At 40.1% G+C, this 16,513-nt stretch overlaps 1 protein-coding gene across 1 annotated transcript in view; it reads left to right on the top strand.

The window, feature by feature from the left end:
- LOC147889923 (uncharacterized) overlaps positions 1–15,461 on the top strand; it is a 38,990-nt gene extending 23,529 nt beyond the window's left edge. Inside the window, exons 8-22 of the mRNA XM_087390691.1 lie at positions 5,655–5,742; positions 5,849–5,954; positions 6,039–6,152; positions 6,350–6,513; positions 6,686–6,803; positions 6,938–7,166; positions 11,928–12,114; positions 12,337–12,504; positions 12,765–12,870; positions 13,262–13,399; positions 13,503–13,667; positions 13,761–13,967; positions 14,317–14,511; positions 14,772–14,843; positions 14,960–15,461. Coding sequence (XP_087246817.1) covers positions 5,655–5,742; positions 5,849–5,954; positions 6,039–6,152; positions 6,350–6,513; positions 6,686–6,803; positions 6,938–7,166; positions 11,928–12,114; positions 12,337–12,504; positions 12,765–12,870; positions 13,262–13,399; positions 13,503–13,667; positions 13,761–13,967; positions 14,317–14,511; positions 14,772–14,843; positions 14,960–15,118 — 2,216 coding nt within the window. The 3' untranslated portion in view covers positions 15,119–15,461. The remainder of the gene's footprint in view (positions 1–5,654; positions 5,743–5,848; positions 5,955–6,038; positions 6,153–6,349; positions 6,514–6,685; positions 6,804–6,937; positions 7,167–11,927; positions 12,115–12,336; positions 12,505–12,764; positions 12,871–13,261; positions 13,400–13,502; positions 13,668–13,760; positions 13,968–14,316; positions 14,512–14,771; positions 14,844–14,959) is intronic.
- Positions 15,462–16,513: the final 1,052 nt, after the last annotated feature.

Here is a 16,513-nt window from a genome sequence, read left to right as displayed (position 1 = left end):
TTTTAAATGTAGAGCCACAATTTTCATGGCTTTAATGCGTCTAAGTATACTTAAACTTCATAGACAAGTTTTTAAAAAGCTAGAATTTGCAAATTTTAATCTTGTAGATGTCTCAAATGACTTGTACCATGATCTGAGTACTTAGAGGGCTAAGTTCGAAATCATATGAAAATATTGTATTAATTGTTCGATGAATTTATCAAATTTGAAGCTCTAAATATTATCCCAATCAACTTAGAGAAGCCTCCAAATTCGCCTTTGGGCAAATATTCATCACTACTTCTTCCCTTGGAAGCATGCAAATCGTGTAGAGTCATGGTTGAATAGATGGACAAATTGTTTTTACTCATATGATTTCAATGAGCAGATACGACTGACAGGGATATTTGAAAGGTAAACTCTTATATGGTGGTGAGATTTGAACAAAAAACCCTCACATGGGATGAATTTCTGTAAGACTTTCGTAAAGAATTCATTCAAGAAGGAAATGCATTCGTTCACTTTAACAAATTGACAAGCTTGCAAATGAACTCTACGTGATGTGAGTGCTAAAGTTTCTATTATGGATTCTCTTATAATTCTTAACATGTTTATACGAGGATCTCAACGGGATTATCATAATGAAGTTCATAGGAACAAGACTTTTTTTTTTACAGATGTAATATGGTTTGCTAAATCTATGATGACACAATTGCAGCCACCTGCAAGTCTAGTGATCTCAATGAGATTTCATGAAGAAATGTAAAATTTTATCCATTTTTTATAAAGTTAACACGAATCCTATGTGTTTGAATAAGAGAACTGATCTTGCGAAGCTAGCCAAGGCATGCAAATGCATGCAGTGCGGAAATTAAAGCAAAACCATTCCATGAAGAATAACAAAACCATCCAAAAGATGGAAGTGGTGAGTCTATGATTTCTGTATTGAAATCTTTCATTTGGAATCTACTCGTGTGTTATGTATGCAAACCTAATTAAAGGGTATAATCTTAGGTCATGTAGCAAGCATCCTTTTGACTTTGACCATTCATAATTTCATTGATCATAAACTGGTGTAGAGACTCAAAATACAATCACTTGTATAGAGTTCAAATGGTGTCAAGTGATGAAGAGTCAATTTGGGATCCGAAGCTTTCAAATCTTTCTTATATATTCAAAACTACATGGAAGAATTACCTTTACTTCTTATGAATCTAGATAAGGTATAAAGTTTTCTTTGTTTTTTAGAAAGTTAACTCGAACCCTATGCGTTTGACTAAGAGAACTGATCTTGCGAAGCTGGCCAAGGAATGCAAGTGCATGCAATAATGCGGCCATTAAAGCAAAACTGTTCCATGAAGAACAACAAAACCATCCAAAAGCTGGAAGTCATAAGTGGGTCCATGATTTCCTCTGTTGAAATCTTTCATTTGGAATGTACTCATGTGTTGTGTATGTAAACCTAGTTAAAGGGTATAATCTTAGGTCATGTAGCAAGCATCCTTTTGACTCTAACCACTCATAATTTCATTGATCATAAACTAGTGTGTAGAGACTCAAAATACGATCACTTGTATAGAGTTCAAATGGTGTCAAGTGAAGGGTCCCAATTTGGGAACCGAAGCTTTCAAATCTTTCATTATACATTCAAAACTACATGGAAGAATTACCTTTCCTTTTATGAATCCAAATAGGGTAGATCTTATGAATGGTTTTTTTACAGGAGTTATACTAAGAAGATTGATTGAAAAATACATTATTCAATATTGGCACAATGTATATCTTCAAATATTGTAAACTATTTGGAAGTACTTAATGTAGCCCATGATGCTAACTTTAAAAATTTTGTATAAATTCTTTAGACGAGTCATCAAAAGAATAAAGAATGATTGCGTTGATGTATTTCCAAAGGAATTGCCTTATGGGTGGTTACCACTTGCTTGAGGTGTTCATCATAAAATTGATCTACTTCTCGATGCTCAACCTATCTTTATGAATCCTTATCAATTAAGTTAGAAGGATTAAAAGGAGATAGCAAGGCAAATTAAAGAATATTTGACAATGGGTCAAGTAAGCAGATCCCCATGCTGTGCACCAGCGTCTTAGGAATCCTTATCAATTAACTCAGAAGGAATAAACAGAGATAGCAAGGCAAATTAAATAATATTTAACAATGGGTCATATTAGACCAACATGGTGCACCAGTGTTATTGGTCGATAAGGACAGTGGTATACGCATGTGTCTCAATTACAAGAAATGAATAAGTTAACAATTAAGAGTAAATATCATATTCCTAGAATGGGTGACCTTATGGATTGATTCATGGGCGGTGCTAAATATCTTATGAAACTTGATCTACATACAGATCATCACATAAGAATTGATAAAGAAGATGTTTACAAAACTAGGTTTTAGAACAAGGTATGGGCTCTATGTATCACCATTTGGTCTCACGAATGCTCTTGTCACTTTTCAACAAATGATGAATGATAAGTTTGGGCAAGATGAGATCCTAGTTTGTCGGAGTATGATACCCATCTTAAAATTGTTCTTGATATTCTTAGGTGGGAGAAACTAGATGCTAGAGTCTCAATGTGAGTTCTCGAAACGTGAGATCTTGCATCTTGGCCATATAATTTTTGAAGTATGGCATTTCATAGTGAGAGAGGGCTTCTATGTGGGTGTGCCCGCTCGGAGAGGATAGGATAAGGTAGGTCTGGATAGGCTAGGTTAGGTAGGAGTCAGGGCTGGGTTGGGTGCCCAAATTGGGCCCCAACCAGGTCGGGTTTTCCACAAGGAGAGCGTGCTCATTTGGACGTTTATTTTCTTCATCCTTTGAAGAGGTTGTATCTTTCTCTTTTTCCTTTTCATTCTCCTTCTTGAAGCAAGTCGTGTCTCCTCCAAGATGAGAGCAGTAGCAACATCAATAAGTGTTAAGGTAGATTGATTTGCTAAGGTAGACACACATGCTCCATGAGTCTGAGACATATTGGCAAGAAGAACACTTACAACTTCCTCATCACTTAATGTCACCTCAGCACCAGCAAGTTGATCCACCAAGGCTCGGAGATTTCGGCCACTTTCACACTTTGATTCATTTCGAGGCGATATAAGCTCTTTCATAGAAACAATCGAGAAGCGGCATTTACTTAACCAAATACATATCAGAGATGTTCCCAAGCTTCATGTGAAGAACTTGCCGAAGCTACTTGATCTATTTGAGAATTAGCCAATGCAGAGATAAGAAAGGCAAGTGCCTCCATGTCCATGGTCACCCAGCTTGCCAAGTCTGCTGGTCGACTAGCAAATTGCTTCTTATCGGCTTTGGATACTATTCCCCACGTCTCTCTCGATTAGACCCATCTTCATCTTGACGGACCAAGTGTGATACTTAGTTCTGTCAAGCTGATCTTTCTTATCAAAGTATTTTCCTTCGGGAGCCATGAGCCTCTCCGGTTGATCACTAAGACTACGATTGCTGACAAAGTCTTCAATTAGGAGACTGATTTTTAGAATAATAGGAGAAATTCACGTATCCCTTGTAAAGAAATGCTCACAAGACCCAAACCCGACCCAACCAGGGTTAGGTCAGCCAACCTCGGGTCAGGGCTGACCACCTGGTCGGTTCATCTTGCCAGCCCACCAGGCTGCTTGGGGGCTATATAAGACCCCTTCCACTCTCCACTCAGTGTCTCACATGCGAGGGCCTTTCTTGGAGTATTCTTCTCACACTGGACCAGCCCTGGATATGGATTGTATCCCTTGATCTAGATATACAGTTGTTATTGCCTAGCTTCTCTCTCTCTCTCAAGCTCGCAAGGAAGGTAAATGGGCTGTTTATAGAGATGGGAAAGCACTCATCAGAGACTTCAAGTCCAAACCCACAGACCCTCAGTATTAAACTGATGTAATGAAGTGTGGTGGGGGATAGACTATCCTCACTCTCTCTCCTGCTCAATACTAACTGCAACTGCAAGATGATGCACTCAATACACAAAGTGATGCTGTGGATGTGAGTGAGATAATTAGAGGGAGAGAATATGACTGAAATGTATGAATGTCCAAAGGGCCGAATACAACTGGATGGAACCCTCAATTGCAAAAATGGAAAGAAACTAGACTACCTAGAGGAGGTGAATATTTACTAGATCCATGAAGAGGCTGAGGCTACCCTGCTGGTCTGCTGCGGGGAGGCCTGGGCTTTGTTGCTTAGAAGGCTTGAAGGCCTGAGGAGTGGGCTGACACTGGACCAGCCCCTTGGATATGGATTGTATCCCTTGATCTGGATATACAGTTGTTATTGCCTAGCTTCTCTCTCTCTCTCTCTCTCTCTCTCTCTCTCTCTCTCTGTGAAGCTCGCAAGGAAGGTAAATGGGCTGTTTACAGAGATGGGAAAGCACTCATAAGAGACTTCAAGTCCAAACCCACAGACCCTCAGTCTTAAACTAATGTAATGAAGTGTAGCGGGAGATAGACTATCCTCACTCTCTCTCCTACTCAGTACTAACTGCGACTGCAAGATGATGCACTCAATACACAAAGTGATGCTGTGGATGTGACTGAGAGAATTAGAGGGAGAGAATATGACTGAAATGTATGAATGCCCAAAGGGTCGGAATACAACTGTATGGAGGGGTTGAAACCCTCAACTGCAAAACTGGAAAGACTACCTAGAGGAGGTTGTTGTTTTGTTGGAAAATCCCTTTGGATAGTGGTGCAATAAGGGGTAGAGAAAGGTAAGGGTGGTGATTTTATAATATCAAATCAAAATCAGAGGTCTTTGTCTCAATGAAAATTCAACAAGGAACGTAAGGGAGCTATGCGCATGCATAGCCCTCCTCTTACCTCTCTTCCCTTACTCTCTCTGTTTCTACTCTCTCACTCTCTCTCTTTCTCTCTCTCTCTCTCTCTCTCTCTGTGTCTGCAATGAAAAGACTGAAGTATCACAATTGGGCATTTGCAATACCTGATTTAGTCGCACTGAAGTGGTGCTTCTATCTCATAACCACAAGCAGCTCCAACTGGGGTTTCCGTTTTAAGTGTTTAGTGGGGAAGAGATAGTTTTCCTGATGGCTACATTTAGATGTCGATTTCTTCTACCGGTGCAATGAAAAGACTGAAGTATCACAATTGGGCAATTGTAATACCTGATTTCGTTGCACTGAAGTGCTTCTTCCAGCTCAAAGTTGGTTGCACTGAAGTGCTTCTTCCAGCTCAAAGAATCATTTTTTTCTACTCATAACCACAAGCAGCTCCAACTGGGGTTTCCATTTTAAGTGCTTAGTGGGGAAGAGATAGTTTTCCTGATGCCTATGTTTAGATGTCGATTTCGTCTACCGGTGCACTGTATATAATAGAGAATTCTGCTTAACACACACATGCAACCCAAGCATAATTTTGTGCGGTCTTTGTTTAGATTTTCATTCCTTCTATATGATTTAGAAGTTTTCTTAGACACAGGCAGGTGGCACGCTCGAGTAAGCACACAAGTGTGTGAGAACGTGCACTTTTTTGTGTGGTTTTCTCTTTGGGTTCCTATGTATTGAGAGTTGAGTTATTGAAGTTCATTTTCATGACAGTCAACCTAAAAGTCTGGCAAATGTCAGGAAAATGTTACATAGTTAGATTCTTTATATAGCACAACCAAACTGATATCATTGGTTTCCTTGTGCAGAGAACTATTCTTGCATTTTGAGATTGAAAAGTACACCAGTTGAAGAGGCTGTGCAAGCATACCCAGGGTCTAATGACACACACGTTTTGTAAGTTTGTCTATGTTTGTTTAAGCCAGCTAAGTTGGAGCTGCAGTTAAAACCTTTTTGGTCTTTGTATCTATGCAATCCGGTAATTTATTGTCTTTCTTTCCAGCTACCCACAATGCCCCAGTGATGATCTGTTGCTTGAAGTACGTGATTCTAAGGGCGATGCACATGGTCACATTATTGTGCAACTGTGCTCTGTTGATGATGATCCGGTATAGGCTATTACATTCATAATCTATCTATTTTTCATATAATTTGCAGGAGTCCTGAGTTGTAACACTGAGCTTTATGTGCAGAATGATCGAGTACGTTGGTGGTCTATATATAACGAAACAGATCATGAGTGTGTTGGAAAGGTTCAGCTGTTTATCAGATACTCCTTGAATTCAAGCGAGGTTACTTCCAATAAGGTATAATATGAGGAAATGGTTTACTCGAGACGGTATATTTCACCTTTTTACGCACTTGAACTAGTAAAACCCATTCATGTGTATTCCTAAGACACTTATTACATCTGCTTTTAAGCATTTTAATGCTTAAGTGGGTACTCAAGCTGTGCCAAATTTTGTGCCTGTGGGAATGTAATTTATGAAATTGTTGCTGGCAGTGGGGTCCGGTTAGAGAAACCCTTGCTTATGACATTGTTTTAGAAGCCGCCATGCGAGCGCAGCATTTTCAGCGAAGGAATTTGAGATTACACGGGGCATGGAGATGGCTCTTGTCCGAATTTTCTCTTTTCTATGGTGTCTCCAATACCTACACAAGTCTAAGGTAGTAACATGGGATGGTGTGGATCAAACTCTTTGTTTTACTCATATGGAATTTTATTCAATCCAAAAGACAGAAATTTGAATTAAAATATGTTGCACATGGATATTGGATGTTTTGGGAGTTTATTTAATCTCAAACGAAAGAGACTTGAGAATTTTTCTGCACTGCCCAGATATCTCGCATGTATCATGGAGGTTGCCACTCCAACAGAGGATTGTCTTGTGCTTATCCATGATCTATTGTGTCCTATAGTCAAAGCTCGAAATGAAACAATGCTAAATCGCCAGGAAGTAAGCAGTTGCCCTGGGCTTTTCTTATAAAATGCGAACTAAGTTTCTAGTGTACCTTGGAATTATTGTGGATTGAACCGCTGATTTCATACTGTCTAAAGAGTTTAGCTGCTTAAAGAACATTTTTACTGCAGAAAAGAATACTGTTGGATGTTGAAGATCAAGTGGAGCAGCTGCTGTCTATGGTTTTTGAGAATTACAAGTCGCTGGATGAGTCATCACCATCTGGTATGACAGAACATCTTATTCCAGAAAATGGAAAAGCAGCTCCAGCCCTTATCCCCGCAGTGCGCATCTTCACACTTGTCCATGACATTCTTTCTGTGGACGCCCAAAGAACACTCTGCAACTATTTTCAGGCAGGTTTGAGGGAGCTATCTGGATTTCTTTATGAGACCGTATAGTTGTATATGTTAATGCAATGAGTGTCAACAAATAATTGATTATAGTAATGGGTGCTTTCATATATGTCCAAAAGGCACTGCATTTCTGGACAGCAATGTCTGACATAAAAGATTTCTCCTTTGATCTTGTTACATAAATGAAAGAGGCAAACATCTCGCATTCCGCAACCTCTTGAAGACAAATTACTCCAGTAAAAAGTCATCAAATCAAAGTGATGGGCAATTCGAGTGGCCTCTTCAGTGATCTTCAGTTTTGAATCATACAAGTCAGCATTTGTCTACTGTTTTTCTGGCTGACGTGTCACATGCAAGGGTGGCTTCATGTCACAAATGATGCTGGCTTTGTTTGCTTTGCATTGCTGAAAATAAAAAATATGTTGTGTGGCTGCCTGTGGCAGTATTTTGGCCATCCTCATTTCTTGCAAAATACGTATGCAAAGGTAATGCTACTGAAAAGTTACACATACATCATAAAAGCATTTGGACGTAAGAAACGATCTTTACAAGATCTTGTCTTGCATTACCATCATCAGCATTGAATCAGCAATTAATGTATTGATTCCAAGAACTTTCAGCTGCTGCAATGAAATCACATGAAATTCTTTGGCACAAGTAGCAATTCATTGAGGATATCCCACTTGGTACTGAGAGACTTTGTCTTTATGAGGGTATCCCTATAAAGTATTTTCAATGGGATTCAGGTGGGTGGGAGTTGATTGTAGTAGGCAACCACTCAAAGGGTCAATAATGCCAGATCATTTCATATTACGGCAAAGATTGGAGCTTTTCAATTGATGAGTCTAAATGGCAATATGGTCAAGGATGCAGGGACCTTCTAGATTTGCTTTGTATAAGAGGACGATTTCTCTCAGAGAGTGGAGGGGATGTCCTTTCTTTATGCGATAATCACAGGCATGATGTTGCATTTTCAGCCAAGTCCTGGTTCATGTTTGTTTTTCCATTTTCTCATACTTCTTGATTAGTATATTATCATCGGTTTTCATGCTTGATGTACCTATTCCTTGAGTTTCTTCTCTTGGACTGTTTCTTTCATACTTAATAGAAGTCTATTTCAAGAAAAAAAAGAAGGGCATTAGCTACATATATTACAACCTACAAAGAAAGCCGGCCAAAGAGGAATCCATATTAGGATTGGTGAGGATTATGAGAGTGGGACCCCTAATCTTTTATAGCGATAGAGCAATAATGGGATGCATTGTTGGTTTCACGCCTACACAAAGCCAAGTTTGAGATTGGATCTAGGTCACATTCATGAGACAACATAATTTTGTTTATCTAGGCTCACACTGAGAGTGTTCTTCATACTTTGGTATCGTGTGTTGCTAAAAAATTTACAAGTGAGCACTCTAGAGAGCGAACTAGAATGTCAGTTAGCTACGGATGTTAGAAATCTCATATGGCAGCATCCAAGAACAAACAATAGGTTCAACAAGAGGGATACTTGGTTGTATCACACCTACACAGAGCCAATTTTGTAGAGCAATAATGGGATGCATTGTTGGTTTCACGCCTACACAAAGCCAAGTTTGAGATTGGATCTAGGTCACATTCATGAGACAATAGAATTTTGTTTATCTAGGCTCACACTTGGTGTTCTTCATACTTTGGTATCGTGTGTTGCTAAAAAATTTACAAGTAAGCACTCTAGAGAGCGAACTAGAATGTCAGTTAGCTACGGATGTTAGAAATCTCATATGGCAGCATCCAAGAACAAACAATAGGTTCAACAAGAGGGATGCTTGGTTGTATCACACCTACACGGAGCCAATTTTGAGATTTGGTCTAGGTGAGCTTACAACACTTGAGGGTGAGCACATTTAGAAGGTCATATTCGTGGGGCAATAGAGTTTTCTTTATCTAGACCCATGCTTGGTGTTCTTCGTCTCTTGGTATTGTGTGTTTATTATAGTATCTTTGGTATTGAGGACCTCACTCTCTCCGAAGGAACGAAACGTTGAACAAAGGTGTGTTACGCTCAAGATCTCTAGCATCATGCAGAAATTCAGGTTTGCGATTGGGCTCATGCAAGCTTATTGTTTGAGAATGACATCATTCAAGAATTCAACATGTATGGGAGGAGGCTTCTCCTTCTCTAATCTCATTGGAGACCGTCGAGTAAATGGTACTCCTACAACAAATGACCCTATTTTTTGACATGCCATCAGAGCTCCAATGGAGACTGACATGTGGGTTGTGAGAAGGAGGGTGACCTAGATTTGGATAACTATGCCTTTGTTAATTAGCGATTGCAAAGTTTGTATTCATTGCATATTTGGTGCTAGGTCCATTCCAGGTTGTTCATTCCAATGGCTACATGGATGCCTTTTTCATTCTTTGGAGAAGGAGGCAAACTAGATGGGGACAATTATCCAATCTGGAAGCTGAATCTAGTGTCTCAATTTCGTTGGCGTACATTGGAGGGTTTAGGACACCATATCAAGGAGATATATGTAGTTATTCCAAATGTTTGGAGAGCAAGCTTGAGAGGGAAAATAGAGCTAGCAGTTGTTGGAGGAACATCTCGTTTGTTGGCACACATGCATGGGCCATGATAGTAGATCAAGGATATAAATACAAACATTTTAGAGGTTTGGAGAGGGGACTTGAGATGAGAGAATGATGAGCTTACATGGAGGTCATATTGTGAGGGCTTGAGAGTTTGGTGGCACCTCTTGATTGAGCGCATTATTTGGCGTAGGAGGTCGAAGATCTAGAGGGCTTTATACGAAGACACAAGACACATATTGGATGGGTACAACAAGATAGGAGCCTACATAAGGAGATGGAGTTGTCTCCAACAGCATTCCGACGAGTGTCTCAGTTTCGTTGGTGTACATTGGAGGGTTTAGGACGTTGGATCAAGGAGATATATGTAGTCATTCCAAATGTTTGGAGAGCAAGCTTGAGACAAACAAAGGGAAAATAGAGCCAGGAGTTGTTGGAGGAACATCTCGTTTGTTGGCATACATGCATGGGCCATGATAGTAGATCAAGGATATAAATACAAACATTCTAGAGGTTTGGAGAGGGGACTTGAGATGAGAGGATGATGACATTTGGGAGGTTCGCTAGATGGGATCCTTGTGCATCAATTTACGACCTACCATTGCAGACGGTGTGAAGATGGGACCATGCGATATATATGCCTTTATTAGTCTTCTATAGCATAATGTCTATAGGGGCCCTTACACGTAGAGACCACTGTGACACTTAGGGGACCTTGGGTGATCAATTGCTTGCTTCCCTATAGTGGCAAAACGTTGGCTGGTTGAACATGGTATACTCCCCATTGGAATCCTATTTGGAGCAGATGAGAAGGGATATGGCTGGGGATAAAGAGATGATGTCCGACTATTTAAGGAGCTGCCCTTTAGGCAGAGGCATTGGCAGGGACAGTGCTTGCCTAGATGGTAACATCGTATACCATGATTTAACTTGTGATGAGGGGCAACCTAAGTTTGTTTTGCTAAGAAAGGAGGCTAGCAATGGGAGGGATGCATGGAGCTAGGAGGAAAGAGAGGTTTAAAGTACGGTTGAAATGAGAGGCAAGGCTTGGGAAAGGGGTATTTTATAGGGCATTTGGGAGCACACGTGTCAATGTGAGTGAACTACATGGCCTCAATGTCACCAAAAAGCTAGGCATGATAGCCTAGTTGACAGAAGGACGCTCACTTTCTCCATAGATGTGTAACCTTGTGATGAGGGCAACCTAGGTTTGTTTTGCATTGAAAGCTAGGAGGAAACAGAGGTTTAATGTATGGTTGAAATGAGTGGTGAGGGTCGGGAAAGGGGTTTTTTTTAAGGGCATTTGGGACCATGCATGCCCATGTGAGTGACTGCATGGCATACATGGCCCTAAAGACCTCAATGTCACTAAAAAAGTACGGCAACATGATGGGGAGCCAAAATGTAGCCTTGATCTTCTATGATACTCTCATCAACTATCACTGGTGAATGATCGGAGAGAAAAGGTATAGAGTGTTCCAGGAAGACTGCTGAGTGGTGTGATTATTTCTGCAAGGCTTGGCCTGCAGGTATCTTTTAATTCTCAGAGGCTGATTCATTTACAAGTATCTTTTATGGTGTGCCACACTGGTTGTTGGCACTTGCTATCTGGTTACCCTAGGCAACAAGCGCCGGGACCTAAACAAGCAGGCTGCAAGACAGCAAGGATTCTTTATCAGTTCCTCACAAACAGCTCATATTTAATATTGTTGTCAATGATAGCAATGTAAATCAAGGTGCCTCTGCTTTTCAAGGAGTTCTTCCTTTGCATTTTTCTTGTGATATAATTTGGTTTGACCATGCTAAGGCAGTGAATTGTGCATTTGGGACTGGGTTTGTCTTTTGATAGTCAGGAGCTGACTTTCTTTTTTGCCTCATATTGTATATAGACATTACCTTGCACTCACAAAAATGCTAGGTCAAAGATTTGCTTCTATCACATCAACGTTACTCTATCTCCTGTCCTCTGTGCTGATTTCACACTGCTGCTTCTGTCATACAGTGTAATGCTTCCTGTAGTTTAGAAACCCTCAATGGAGACCGAATATCTCCTGTCCTCTGTGCTGATTTCACACTGCTGCTTCTGTCATATGGTGTAGATGCTGCATTGGTTCGATTCTTCAGGTATGCCAGTTCAGAGTTCCAATTAGAACAACTTTTAACACTTGTTCTTTGTCACATTATTTTCAGACAGCAGCCAAGAAAAGATGTAGGCACCATATGGTGGAGACCGACGAGTTGGTTTTAGGTAACAATGAAGGCTTCTTGATGGATCCCATGACCACATCAACAGCTTATTCCAAGATGAAAATTTTGTGCATGAATATACGTGATGAAGTGCGGACAGACATAGAGGTGCATAACGAGCACATTTTACCAAGGTATGCACATATCAGGAATGAGGTCTATTTAACAGAAAGTGCTAAGAAGGATTTAATCGGCTCCAACTTAAGGTGCTACAAAGATTTTCTTGCAACTCAATATTCAATGTGATCTTGATAAGTGTTCTCACGATTGTATTTCAGTTAGAGGATTACTCACCAAATTCTGACATGCAGGTCTTTATGGTTGAGAGGTTGAACTGTGTGACCTGTATTCTGCAGCTCAGTTGATTTGCCGAAGATTACTGCTGAGATCTACGGCATGGAGCTTTGTAATAGGATTAGGGCGTTTCTTGCTGCTTGTCCTCCATCAAGCCCATCCCCACCAGTCGTGGAGCTTCTAATAACCACGGCAGACTTTCAACAGGACCTTACATCCTGGAATATAAGGTAGGTTTTATGCCCTATTGACTAATACAAATTCCCTTATCATTTGTGTACCAAATGTGGTTATAGCATGTACGGCTCTTCTGCCCAAAGTGCACTAATATAAAAGATTTCATGGAATGTCATTTGAAGTATTGAAATGTTTAATTAAAGACATTGACTGATTTGATTGATAGCTCTATTTAAGTCGAATCTGAAGCTATGGATCATATGGATCATGGAATTTTTCAATTTGACTTGACTGATGATGTTTGTTTGTATAGTCCATTCAAAGGGTGTGTGGATGCAAAAGAGTTATTTCAACTGTATATAGCTCTCTGGATTCAAGAACAGCGGCTCAATCTGTTGGACTATTGCAAACTTGACAAGGTAAGGAAGAAGACGATGTGAAGAAACTCTCTCCTATTTTGAAGGCAGTAAAAACGTAAAATCCTATTTATTCATATACCTTTTCAGCGAGTAGGATAGCTGTCAGCTTATCATCCTATCCTTGCCACTTTGCTGGATAGTTTTTGCTCTACTTTCAAATGACAATATTCTTTTTTGGTTAGCATTCAATTCATTCAGCCCTTGTAGAGACACAACTCATTCAGCCCTTGTAGAGACACAATCTTTGCCTGCCGTGAGGGACTATGTTCATTTTTGTTTATCATTTAAGTTGTGCTTCTTTTATATTCTTTTTCCCCATTTTGCTTGCCTTTTTTGTCGTGAACTTAATTTTGGATGTAGTGTGACGTTGGACTAATGCTGGATGGAACAGGTTCGATGGACAGGTGCTACTACTAGTAATGGAACGTCTCCTTTTGTGGAGGAAATGTATGATCGTATCAAGGACATGCTCAATCAGTATGACATTTTGTTAAATCGCTGGCCAGAGTACACATTTGCTTTAGAAACTGTAAGTCAGTCGTATCTTTCACTTTAGATATATCTTGTGTATCATTTGCCTTGCTGGCTTGCTTACTTTACAAGTAACACTGCGTTCAATGGGGAATGTATAGGCTATTGCAGATGTAGAGACTGCGGTAATAGCTGCCTTGGAGAAGCAGTACGCTGATGTCCTGACACCTCTCAAAGATGTGATGGTACCAAAAAAATTTAGTCTGCAATACATGCAAAAGCTTACCAGACGACGATCACTTTCTTTATACATTGTTCCACACCAGGTACATGCTTTTGATTCCTTGGCATGTATCTAAGCCGATGGTGATTCTAAAATTATGGAAGCCTCAAATCATACTTAATTGCCTTTGTAGCAGCTTGGAATCTTTCTGAACACCATCAAGAGATTGCTTGATACGTTGCGGCCTAAGGTGGAAATACAGATGAAGTCTTGGGTCGCTTGTTTTCTTGTTGAGAGTGGTGGGAAAGTTTGCTTTGGTGAGCGATTGAATGAGGTTACTGTACTTTTACGTGCCAAGTACAAGAACTTTCTGCAAGCTATCGTGGAGAAACTGGCAGATAATGTACAATCTCTCTCTCTTTCTCTCTCTCTCTCTCTCTTTCTCTCGTGTGCACGCGTATGCTCTCTCTCTCTCTCTCATTTTGAGCTGTGACAACCTCTCAATGGACTAAAATGTGTAAGCTCTGTTTTGACATGGCTGCAGCTTAAGTTGTTTGCAGAGAACAACAAAACGCTTGCTTTTATTAGCAAAATCTTTTTTGCCTTCCATCATTATTGATGCTTCCAACATTCTAAAAAAAATCTAAAATTCTGCAGTCAAAGATAATGTTGAGTTTTTTAATTGGGTTGATGTATCAAACTCCTGCATGCCACAAGTGAACATTGTACGTTGACACAGTTGCAATGATCAGGCACATTTGCAGGGGACAACAAAGCTTAAGAAAATACTTCAGGATACCAGGGAAGCAGGTGGAGAATCTGAAATACGTGATCGGATGCAGCCCTTGAACACACAATTATTGGATACCATCAGCCATCTCCATGAAGTATTTACAACAAGAGTTTTTGTGGCGATCTGCCGTGGCTACTGGGATAGGATGGGTCGGGTGAGTCATCTGTTCTTTCCCAAAAACTGCAAGCAAGATAATCAATTTAGGCAATTCGGATGTGGCCATGATTGACTGAAGTTCCAAGCATAGAAGAATGAAAAGATGCGAGAATGCAAACTGATCATTTCCATCCTGAATGTCGAAGTACTGCGCACAGTAACTCACTCACTTTCACTCTGATCATATATATTCTTTTGTTACTGTGTTTCTAACATCCTATACTGCTTTGATGGTTTTTGATAATATGGGGAGAGCAGGATGTTCTACACTTTTTGGAGAATAGAAAAGAAAATAGGTCTTGGTATAAAGGCTCCTACTTTGCATTGCTGGTAAGTCATTGGCCTTGCATGTGCTTTTGTCTGTTAATGCTTGAAAGTTTATTTTTGTCAACACAGCCGACTCAATTCTGGGAGATTGACTTAAGCTCTTCTATTGCATTCAACAGATTCTAGATGACATTTTTGCATCGCAAATGCTGAAGCTACAAGGTCATGCTTTGCAAGAGAAAGACTTGGAGCCACCCCGCTCTGTTATGGAGGCCCGTTCTATGCTTTCTAAAGATGCCCCCAATGGTCTGGATTCTTCAAGCTATTTTTATTTTTGAAATATCAATTGTTGTGCGAGCTTTGCGCTCTGTAAAAACTGTATACAGGTTTGTAGAAATTCTTAATTCTTTTTGCCCTTGGAAAATAAGCAAAGATATTTTCTTGCCACTACTGTAAAGTGGCTGATCACCATGTCTCGGGAAAGGGCACACTTTTTCCGGACCTATGACCATGGGTTGAGGTTACTTGAGGCATAATTTTCCTCAAAAGGACCTTCTGGTAAAGTCCAAGGCTGCTAGCAGCTGTACATTAGAAAACAATGTAATATGATGCTCATAATTTGCGAATTGAGCAATCTTTTGACTACTACAATTCAATGGGTCAAAAAGACTTGAATTTCAAGAGTATGCATTTTTCAGGCTTAATGTTTTGTCATTGTCGAGAACAATGACGAGTGAACACTACAAGTTGAACAGCCCCTAGAACTTGAACTAAGAACTGCTCAAACTCACCCACACATTACCCCCCAAAAAAAAAAGCACACTCAATTTCAAAAGCATACATTTTCTCAACTTAAAGAGCTATCGTTATCAATAACAATGACTTAATAGGAGGGTTGTAACACACACACCAAGTCAACGTGTTGGCATCTAGAAGAGATTTAATACGTTGACCTCCGGAAGATAATAAAAATGTGCCAAGTTTTGAAAGAGGATGTTACAAAAATTGGGTAGAGCTTGTGACATTCATCATGGCTTGATTGGTTGAAGTATCACGGCTACTGATGGGGTGGCCCATCAGGCCCATCAACCAACCACATTCCCCTAGCTGAGTTCAGCAGTCTGTCCAATATCAATCCCATAGCTCAGTTCAATTCCAACACGATCTTTACCTTTTCATTGCATTCTTCCAAGTATCAAATTCCTTGGTCTCTCCTTCAACATTTATCTAATATCTCTCGTATTGTAGTTTGACTAAATTGGACATTAAAACCACTATGAATAGGAGGGATTGTGGGATGGAGGCATGGAGGGAGAGGGATTGTGGGATGGATGGAGAGGAGAGAGAGTGGATTTTGGGAGGGATGGAGAGGAGAGAAAGGTGACTTTGGGCCAATAATCAAGAAGCATTCACCCTCTAGTTGAGACATCAATTGTTGTGCCAAATTGCCCTCCATACGAACCCAAGCTAGGCAACAATGAGAATCAAAGTCAACACGAGGAGGGCCATGATCATCTAGGTAGTTGGGCTACATTCTTTCCGATATCAATCCCATAGCTCAATTGATTCTCCTCGTTTCTTCCTTTAGCATTTGTCCATGATCTTTCCTTTCTTATTGCATTCTTCCAACTATCAATTCCCTTAATCTCTCTTTCTTTCTTGAACATATATCTAGTATCGCTCATATTGTCGTTTGACCACATTGCACATTAGAAGCATTAGGAATGGAAATA

Source organism: Dipteris shenzhenensis, chromosome 19, assembly GCF_047967505.1.
Source record: "Dipteris shenzhenensis isolate YYH24624 ecotype China chromosome 19, Dip_SZ_1.0, whole genome shotgun sequence".
NCBI lineage: Eukaryota > Viridiplantae > Streptophyta > Polypodiopsida > Gleicheniales > Dipteridaceae > Dipteris > Dipteris shenzhenensis.
This window is presented reverse-complemented; position numbering and strand designations above follow the sequence as displayed.